Below are 10,418 nucleotides of genomic sequence, written 5' to 3' on the forward strand. Positions count from 1 at the left end.
CATGTTTAATTTATATAGTAATTAAAATATATGCGAAATGAATAGTAGGTACACAAATTCCACTGTATAAGATAAAGTCAATTATGATCCCCAAAAGAGCATTAAGAAAAGTCAAAAGGCAATGATTCCATATAGGTGTGAAAATGTGGATTTTTTTTTATAACTTTCTTTTATGGGGTACACCGTACATGTTCTCAAAACAAAAACAACAAATATGAGTTACACAATTTTATTAAATTTTACTTTAATTGTTGATGTACAATCTTTATTTTGAGGTTAAATGTACGTACATGAAAATTATTAGGTGCAACCAGATGCATCGTATATCCAAGCAATATTTTTAATTATGCCCATTAATGGTCTCTCTAAATCTTCTCCTCGCATGGAAAGAGAATGTGAGAGAGTGAATGATGCACCCAAGTACGTATCTTATGTGCTCTAATAATTAGGTATTGTAATTACTACAGAGTACTCCGTATAAATTAAGTAATGAAGTACTCCCACCGTTCTTAAATATTAGTCATGTTTTGACTTTTCAACTCGTTTCAACTCAATATTTAAATGTAAATATCTATAAATACGTATGTTAAAAAAATATAAAATTTGATATTGATAAACTACACATTAAGACGAACAAAATAAGATGTCACATGAATATGTTTTGAAATATGTATTGGAAAAAAATTAGAAAATTTCCTTCAATTGTAAATAGTGTCAAGATTCCAAATGGGACTAATATTCGAGAACAGAATAAGTATGATTCTTTTTTTCTATAGCTAAAAGCACAAACAAACTACACAAAAAGAGCTAAAACAGAAACATGAAGAGCACTGTCACACATATACATGTGTTTTGCATTCTTTATGATATTATTTGAAGGCATAATTCCTTGGATTTACAATTGTATATTTTTTTAGTGATTGAATTGACATGCACTTCCATAACCATGACAAGTGAAAAATCCTCCGATCAGTTTGCGAGAGGAATAAGAAAACACACGCTACACTACAAGCACGAAAATAAAATAAATCATCAAAAGAAAAAACTAACTTAATTATCTCAACCTCTTGTGATTGTACAGAGAAATTTTTTTAGGGTGATGATAAAGGTCGCAAGTTACGACAACATTTAGTTGTCGCAATCTTACGTGTCGGAGTTTAATTGGTGCATATAGGCGCCACGTAGGCTATGAGTCATCATAATATTTTTACTATCAATGCAAAATTTTTACTATGAAAATATGTAAATAAGGTAATCGGTATAAAGAAAGAAACAAATTAGAATATTAAGATTTTCCTATCTTTATTTTAAACATGTATAATAAGATATATAAATGAAATATTTTAGATTCCAATTTAAATCATGACACATAAGCATGTCATGTCATCATTGTGACACGGCTTAAATGTCGCATGTTGCGACCTTTATCATTTTCGATTTTTTTAATCTTGATATTTTCGTTACTTTTTAATTAAGTTGGGAAATTTTTTAAGGAGGATTTTAAAGTGTAAATCAAAGTCTTGTCGAGGGAGGGATACGTGTTATTCAAAAAACAATAAATATTTTAAGGACAAATTGTTTTTTACCACCTATAAAATAAAACTTGTATTTTACCAGCTAAAAAAAATATAAAAGTTGTTTTTACCACCTAAAAAGGAAAAAAAAGAATGAAGAAACCGTTATGCGGGGCAACTACTCATGTGAATTGTTTCGACTTGACATCGGCTATTGCTACTGCAAGTGAATGCAAAGCACTGAAGCTGTAACAATAGCCAATGTCAAGTTCAGCCTCAGGCCAACTTATGTCTCTGTTCAATGCGTTTCTTGATGAAAATGCCCAACTCCTTCTCCCAAAGCACTGAAGCAGTAACAATAGCCGATGTCAAGTGGAAACCATTCACATAAGTAGTTGCCCACATAGCAGTTTCTTCATTTTTTTCCTTTTTAGGTGGTAAAAAACAACTTTTACGTTTTTTTAGGTGGTAAAATACAAGTTTTATTTTTTTATGTGGTAAAAATAAATTTTTAATTTTTTTAGGTGGTAAAAAAAAATTTGTCCATATTTTAATTGGGTGAAAAATCTGAAAATGAAGATATTTGTGATGCGAAAGGGGAAGAAGTCTCAAACTCTCAACCATATAGGAAGAACATGGTTGGAATTAAGCCAAGTATATAGTCTTGGTTCACTTCAACTCCTTTAAAGTTGAAATACGCATGCATGCACTACACTATTTACAAGTCAATAAGAAATGACACAATTCCGATCCATCCTTTTTTTTTGTATAGTTGAAGATTTGCTGTTATCTTACAAATAGTCAACTCTTGTGTTTTTTAAGTAAGTGACAAACTCCAAAGTTGACTTATTAATTGCCTTGAGAATATATATCTTCCTCTTTGATTATTGATGCATATATAATTATTAAGTTAGCATGGGAACAAAACGGGTGTGGGTCTCACGCCATCACTTTCTACAATTATAAGACAAATGTTTTTTAGGGCATTAGAAATTGTAATTATAAATGTAGGAGTCATGATTCGAACATGTGATCTATTATACATATGCTTTTGATTTTTATTATAAATTAGGTGAAAACCTCACTATTATGATACACAATTGTAACGATAAAATAAATAAAGTGTGCCAATTGATTCATTGGGAATTAAATCTCGCACACTTTTCTATCGAGATATTAAATCTTTTTCACTTTATGTCAGATTTTGGATAAAAGTGAAAACATTATTTATAAGCGTTATTTGTATTGTTTTAAAAAAAAGAATCTTTACTCATCTTAATTAGTTTGATTTATAAAGCGTACATGATATCAAACATAAAGAATAAAAAAGACTGAAAAGTATATCACACAAATGTTGTAACCTGCCTATAAATATGATCAATAAAATTCCAATTTACACAATTTAACATTTAGGTTGAAAAGACCTGTTAAACATGACCTCTGCTCTCACGTACTTTTGGATAGACCACAAACGACAGAAAGGAAAAGAGACCCCTTACTCCGATCCCTTAGTAACGTAAATAGTGGTAATGTACGAACAAAAAATTACAAAAGTCTACTCTTTGGGAATAGTCGTAAATTTGTAATTATATCCAAAAGAATATACGCCATAGAATAATAATATCAACCATTTTCTTCTTGATTAAATGAAACAAAATATATTACTTCGCAACTTCTACTAGGACAGATATCAGCAATGATACATGTCGATCACTTTCTGGTAGAAAAATTTACCCGTCCAATTTCTTCATTTTTTGTGCATTTATTTATTTCAATACTTCCTCTGTTTCATAAATATCGCTCAATTGTTGACTTTTACTCTTTTAACATATTATTTTGACTCTTAATATCTCAAATCACGTGTACGTAATAATTATAAAAAAATGATATTTAGAAAATACATATGGATACGAATCTAATATTACTCCACATAACTACAATTTTCTTACGTATGAATCACAAAAATGTCCAAAGTCATCGTGTGAATAGTGTAAAAAAATGGTGCGATATTTCCGGAACGAGAGAATTATTTATCTATGGAAAAGATTCAGTACATATTTGACTAAAATTTTTTCATTCCCTATTTATTTGATCTTCAATATAAATTTTCAGATGTAATTTTATTTCTCAAAAATAATATTTGCGAAATCGTGAAATATATGTTAACTTTATTAATCGTTTTAAAATCTTTTACACTCCGTACTATTTTATTTTCTTTTGTTACTCACTTCCTAAAATATTTTATAAAAAATAGTCAAATAATACTTTTTGATTATTCATGTGTCTACCGACCTAATCTAATACGATAAAATCGAACCCTTAATCTCAAATTAAGCAATTCCGCTTGCATGGACCCGGTCCACCATTAAGGTTACCATGGACCAGGGTAATTAGGTAATTTGCAGCGCTGAACCGTTTGAAATCACGTGTTCCAAAATAACAGAATGCGCGAAACCCTAAAATTGAAATCTCTCTCCTCCAGCAGCAGCTTCTCTCTCTTACAGCAGCTTCTCTCTCCTCCAACAGCTTTTCTCTCTTCGAGCTTCAACAATGGAGGACGATTTAATCGATTTGAATATCGATTTAAATCGCGCAATAGAAGAAAAATTGTATAATTATGACGGTAATATTCGAATCCTAATAACTAACTACGAAGAAAATTATAGCAACTTTCATACTCATTGAGTAATTATTATTATTTTAGAAAACTTTGAGAATCATAGAGAAGTATATGATGTTGAAGATGAAGATGAAGGCACATCTCAGCAAGTTATGGTTGCAAATCAATGTATTGAAGAAGGTATGATATAGTATCTTTTAATATATATATATAATAACTGTTATATTGATATAGTTAACATATTATAATTGCAGTAGTGTAACTAACATAGAAAGAGGAATTATATTTAACGCAGAGTAACTATAACATACAAAGAGAAACTATGTTTAATGTAGAGTAACTATCTCATATAGACATGACTTATAGTAACTGTAGAGTAACTATAAACTATGGAGACTAACTATATAAAATGAAGAGTAACTATCACATATAAAGAAGAACTATATACTGTAGAGTAACTATCACATATAAACAAGAGTTATATTAAGTGTGAGTAACTATAATATATAAACAGTAACTATATAAAATAAAGAGTAACTATCACATATAATGATAACTATATTTAAAATAAAGTAACTATAATTTATGAATGGTAACTATATTAATTACAGAGTAACTTCACATAATGAAATAATATAAATAAGAAATAACTACATTTAATTTATAGTAACTATAACATATAAAGAATAACTGTATTAACTGTAGAGTAACTATAACAATCAATAGATCCTAAGTAAGTATGTTAAATATAGAGTAACTATTACATGTAAAGAGTAACTATATGAACTGTAGAGTAACTATAACAATCAATAGATCTTAAGTAACAATGTTAAATATAGAGTAACTATAACATATAAAAAGTAACTATATAAAATGCAGCGTAACTATCACATATAAAGAAGAACTATATACTGTAGAGTAACTATAACTTATAAAAAGGAGTTATAGTAACTATAATATATAAACATTAACTGTATAAAATGAAGAGTAACTATCCCATATAATGATAACTATATTTATAATAAAGTAACTATAATTTATGAAAGGTAACTATATTAATTATAGAGTAACTTCACATAACGAAATAATCTATATAAGCAATAAACTACATTTAACTTATAGTAACTATAACATATAAAGAGTAACTATATTAACTGTAGAGTAACTATAACAATCAATAGATCCTAAGTAAGTATGTTAAATATAGAATAACTATTACATGTAAAGAGTAACTATATGAACTGTAGAGTAACTATAACAATCAATAGATCTTAAGTAACAATGTTAAATATAGAGTAACTATAACATATAAAAAGTAACTATATAAAATGAAGAGTAACTATCACATATAAAGAAGAACTATATACTGTAGAGTAACTATAACATATAAAAAGGAGTTATATTAACTGTGAGTAACTATAATATATAAACAGTAACTGTATAAAATGAAGAGTAACTATCCCATATAATGATAACTATATTTATAATAAAGTAACTATAATTTATGAAAGGTAACTATATTAATTATAGAGTAACTTCACATAACGAAATAATCTATATAAGCAATAAACTACATTTAACTTATAGTAACTATAACATATAAAGAATAACTATATTAACTGTAGAGTAACTATAACAATCAATAGATCCTAAGTAACTATGTTAATTATATAGTAACTATAAAATATAACGAGTAACTATATAAATATTAAGAGTAACTATCACATTTAATGATAACTATATTTGTATTTGTACAGGTTCAATAATACATTCAATTGATACAAACCACAACATCTTTGAAAATCCAAATAATGAGCAGGAAGAAAACATTGATAAAGAATTAGATGGAAGTTTAATTGGAGAAGCAAGGAAAACAACCGATGAGATTTATGATCTATATTGCAAACATGCTGCTATTATTGGTTTTAGTGTACGAAAAGGGAAGAATAGATATAAAGAAGGAACCACAATTGTTAATGGAAAATACTTCTACTGCTCTGCTGCTGGAATAAGAGACCCTCCTAAAAACAAAGAACTCAAAAATGAAGATGATCAATCAGATGCAAAAAAGAAAGAAAGGAGAAAGAGGGTTATGATAACAAGAACAAAATGTGAAGCTCAAATATTTGCAAAGAAGAATGAAAATGGAGATTTTGAAATAGAAAAGCATGTAGTGGTACATAATCACCCATTGACAAGAGAAATAAGTAATTATCTCCACCGATCGGAACGACAAATGACAGAACCTAAAAAAGAAGCTATTGAGGCAATGTCAGAATGTGGTCTAAGACCAATGGAGTCTTATAGGTATATGTCAACAGAAACTGGCGGAGACGACTGTGTAGGTCATACGATGATTGATCATCTAAACTACTGCTACAAGTTAAAAATGAAGCAAATTGATGGCAAGGATTCACAAACACTAGTGAACAAACTGTATGACATACAATCAATAGATCCCGAGTTCTTTTTCAGAGTAAGACTCAATGCTGAAGGAAAAGTTGAGTGCCTATTTTGGAGGGATTCTATGATGAGAGAAGATTACAAAATATATGGAGATGTTCTAGTTTTTGATACTACATTCAGAACCAATAAGTACAATCTCATATGTGCTCCATTTGTTGGTATCAATAACCATTGGAAAAACACAATGTTTGCTTGTGCTTTCATTGGGGATGAAACCACAAAATCTTTCGTTTGGGTGTTTGAAACTTTTCTGAAGGCTATGGGAGGAAAGCACCCTATATCAATTTTCACTGATCAAGATGCAGCTATTGCTGCTGGAATAGAACAGGTACCTCTTCATATATTATAGTTACTATTTTGACAATATAGTAACTCTTTATAAAATATAGTTACTATTTTAACAATATAGTATCTCTTTATAAAATATAGTTACTATTTTGACAATATAGTAACTCTTAATTCAATATAGTTACTATTCTAAAATTATAGTAACACTTTATAAAGTATAGTTACTATTTTGACAATATAGTAACACTTTATAAAGTATAGTTACTATTTTGAAAATATAGAAACTCTTATTAAAATATAGTTAATATTTTGACAATATAGTAATTCTTTATAAAGTATAGTAACTCTTTATAAAATATAGTTACTATTTTGTGGAACTATATATATTCATTATTGTTTTTCAGGTTTTTCCTTCTTCAAGACACAGGTTATGCTTGTGGCACTTGAGTAAAAATGCAAACAGTAGGTTTGGTTTATTGAAGTCTGATAAAAACTTCAAAAACGCATTCTACAAGTGTTTAAGTGGGTGTATAACACCAAATGATTTTGAAGAAACTTGGAAATCTATGATCAACACTTTTAAGCTGGAAAAAGATGACTGGTTCAACAGATTGTATGGTCTTAAAGAAAAATGGTGTACAGCTTTAAGTAAAGATTATTTTTCTGCCGGTATACTTTCTTCACAAAGAAGTGAAAGTACAAACCATGCTGTTGGTTTTAAAGCAAATAAAAGTACAACATTAACAGAGTTCTATAGTATTTTTCAAGCTACAATAAATCGATGGAGAAAAACCGAAGAAAAAGACGACTTTGACTGTACAAGGGGAATACCAACTTCAGAGCTAAGTATGAGTGCTATATTAAAACAGGCAGCAAATGTATACACGATAACACTTTTTCGTGATTTTGAAGAAGAGTTCAAGCTTTCTGTGGCAAGTAGTACAATGTTCAAGGGAAGTGTAGGAAGAACAGTGTTTTTTGAAGTGTGGATAGAAGGAATAACAGGTAAAAAAACTATAAATCTTTATTTATTATTTAGAGTAGATGTTCTTTTGAATAATATTACATTATATGTAAATAATCTAACAGGATCAAGGCAAGAAGTTCAATACAAAATGGAAGATTCAACCGTCACTTGCACATGCAAAAACTTTGAAGAATCTGGATGGTTGTGCTTCCATTGTTTAAGAATATTGCATATACATTCAATCAATACAATTCCAGATCGTTACATAACAACAAGATGGACTAGATATGCAAAGAAACAGATATGGGAAAGGGTTGATACAATAAAAAGGGAGAAAGGTGAAATCAACAATTTTACTGGTTGGAGATTACATATGATCAGAAGGTAATTTTTTCAATATACATTAGTTCATTTTCATATATTTACAATTACAGTTGATATTTTACTTAACACTTAAACTCTATACCACAGATACTATAACTTAATTTTGAAAGGGCATAAGATAGCAAAGGCCAGAAAATTTATCGAGGAGAAGTTTAAAATGGATAATAAAGTAGTTGATGAAATCATAAAAAAGGAAGAAGAAAGGAAGGCAAAAGAAGAAGCTGCAAAGATAGCAGAACAAGAAAAGGCAAAAGGTGAAGCACAACGAGAAACACAAGACGGGGAATCAACTAATTCTGAAATAACAATTGTGCTTGATCCTGATCGTGCTAATACTAAAGGAAAGAGTAAGAAGAGAATAAAGGGTCAATATGACAATTACAAGCAGCCATCAAAGAAAGGAAAAAAGAAACACAAAGAATTTGGATCCAAGACACCCAATATTCAATTATTTACACCTAAAGAACAACTATTTTAGTGATGTTCTTGTTTTATTATCATATACAGTTACTTCAACATTTTTAAACAAATTTATTGAGTGTTTATACTATAGTTCTCCTTTACAATACATAGTTACTATACATTCAGTATAGTAACTCTTTATAAACACACAATTTTTATTTATAGTAACTCGTTATAAAATAGTTACTATTTTGACAATATAGTATCTCTTAATACAATATAGTTACTATTCTGAAAATATAGTAACTCTTTATAAAATATAGTTACTATTTTGACAATATAGTAACTCTTAATAAAATATAGTTACTATTCTGATAATATAGTAACTCTTTATAAAATATACTTACTTTTTTTTACAATATAGTAACTTTTTATAAAATATAGTTACTATTTAAAAAATATAGTAACTCTTAGAACAATATAGTTACTATTCTAAAAAAATATAGTAACGTTTTTTATGCAATCAAAATGACTTATAGTAACTATATGTTACTCAAAAATAAAATACCATAAAAAAGAGAGTAATTGTATCTTATTAAAGATAACTATATCTGTAAGATAGTAACTATTTGAATTTATACACAAAATTATTCACTTTTTATATATACCAACTCTTCACATTTAGTGGTCACCCTTCTTTACATATAGTAACTCTATATAAAATATAGTTACTATTTTGATAATATAGTAACTTTCGTTATGCCATCATATGACTTACAAATTTATAAGAGTAACTATATTTGAAGAAAGGTAACTATTTCATTCAAGTAGAAACTATATTTAAAATAAGTAAATTGAACAATATCACACAAATACTGCAAAAGTTATAATTACTCTCATATATCAAACAATTAAAAATCATTGAGAGTAACTATATCAAACTTAGAATTCGACTACATACAAACACAAAAAATTATTTGAACAGTAACTATATCAAACTTAGAATTGTACATTCTAAGTAGTAATTCGACTACATACAAACACAAAAAATTAAATTGTTTTTTCAGCAATAATTATTAACCACGTGAAGCACCTCGTCCACGTGCCTTCCCGCGTCTGCCTCCTCGGGTGCGTCTCCCGCCTTTGCCACGTCCTTTCCCTTCAACATTGACATCTGTCTCAGCTTCATCTTCTGTTTCAACATGTTTGGATTTCCTTGCTGAACTATTTCTTGCAACAATTTCAATTTTTGAAGCATCATTCATGTATTTCTGCGTCAACTCTTCCCTTTGTTTAATTAGGGCATCCAAAACATCTTGTTTCCTGTATTTCCTGAATGCAACCATTCGTTTCAGATATTCATCTCTGTAACAATTCAAATCTGACAACACAATGGTGCCACAAATACAAGCCCTGAGAAACTTCCTGAAATCTTCCTGCAAATATTTGAACAGTAACTATTAGAATAAAAACAGTAACTATGATAACAAAACAATAACTATAAAGAATGAAAAGAAAAATATGAATAACATTAATTATTTTTAACACAAAAACTTACATCTGCCAAGGGATCAAAGTCAAAAATCCCAACACCATCTTGTACCGTTTCAACACCATGAAAAACCATCATTAACATCATCAAATAGACACAACAGTCTTTGTCATAAGCACCTCGCTTCCAATTACCACCGACCGGGATAAATTTGAAGCTTTTAATATCTTCATGATGAATGTTATCCATATTTTTCAGTAGTTTTTCCAATGAAGAACACTGTAC

The 10,418-nt window shown here is 28.7% G+C and overlaps 2 protein-coding genes across 2 annotated transcripts; one reads left to right on the plus strand and one right to left on the minus strand.

Moving 5' to 3' along the window:
- The first annotated feature begins 4,064 nt into the window (after nt 1-4,064).
- LOC110805504 (protein FAR1-RELATED SEQUENCE 5-like) lies at nt 4,065-8,813 on the plus strand. The gene is made up of 6 exons (XM_056842575.1): nt 4,065-4,137; nt 4,219-4,314; nt 5,892-6,928; nt 7,293-7,893; nt 7,978-8,239; nt 8,327-8,813. The coding sequence occupies exons 1-6, from the start codon at nt 4,065-4,067 to the stop codon at nt 8,715-8,717; spliced, it is 2,460 nt and encodes an 819-aa protein (XP_056698553.1). The 3' UTR covers nt 8,718-8,813.
- Nucleotides 8,814-9,526: 713 nt separating this feature from the next.
- LOC130460010 (uncharacterized) lies at nt 9,527-10,395 on the minus strand. The gene is made up of 2 exons (XM_056827661.1): nt 10,200-10,395; nt 9,527-10,077 (listed from the first exon to the last, which is right to left on the minus strand). The coding sequence occupies exons 1-2, from the start codon at nt 10,380-10,382 to the stop codon at nt 9,718-9,720; spliced, it is 543 nt and encodes a 180-aa protein (XP_056683639.1). The 5' UTR covers nt 10,383-10,395; the 3' UTR covers nt 9,527-9,717.
- Between the last annotated feature and the right edge of the window lie 23 nt (nt 10,396-10,418).

This window comes from Spinacia oleracea, chromosome 4 (genome assembly GCF_020520425.1).
Source record: "Spinacia oleracea cultivar Varoflay chromosome 4, BTI_SOV_V1, whole genome shotgun sequence".
In the NCBI taxonomy this organism is placed as follows: domain Eukaryota; kingdom Viridiplantae; phylum Streptophyta; class Magnoliopsida; order Caryophyllales; family Amaranthaceae; genus Spinacia; species Spinacia oleracea.

What these genes read in the sequence shown, in the direction of transcription:
- LOC130460010 (XM_056827661.1), bottom strand. Translation starts at nt 10,382, where the DNA reads ATGGATAACATTCATCATGAAGATATTAAAAGCTTCAAATTTATCCCG. An exon ending in ACTTTGATCCCTTGGCAGAT is followed by an intron (nt 10,078 to 10,199) that starts GTAAGTTTTTGT and finishes AAATATTTGCAG; the next exon opens with GAAGATTTCAGGAAGTTTCT.
- LOC110805504 (XM_056842575.1), top strand. Translation starts at nt 4,065, where the DNA reads ATGGAGGACGATTTAATCGATTTGAATATCGATTTAAATCGCGCAATA. An exon ending in AAAATTGTATAATTATGACG is followed by an intron (nt 4,138 to 4,218) that starts GTAATATTCGAA and finishes TTATTATTTTAG; the next exon opens with AAAACTTTGAGAATCATAGA. An exon ending in AAATCAATGTATTGAAGAAG is followed by an intron (nt 4,315 to 5,891) that starts GTATGATATAGT and finishes GTATTTGTACAG; the next exon opens with GTTCAATAATACATTCAATT.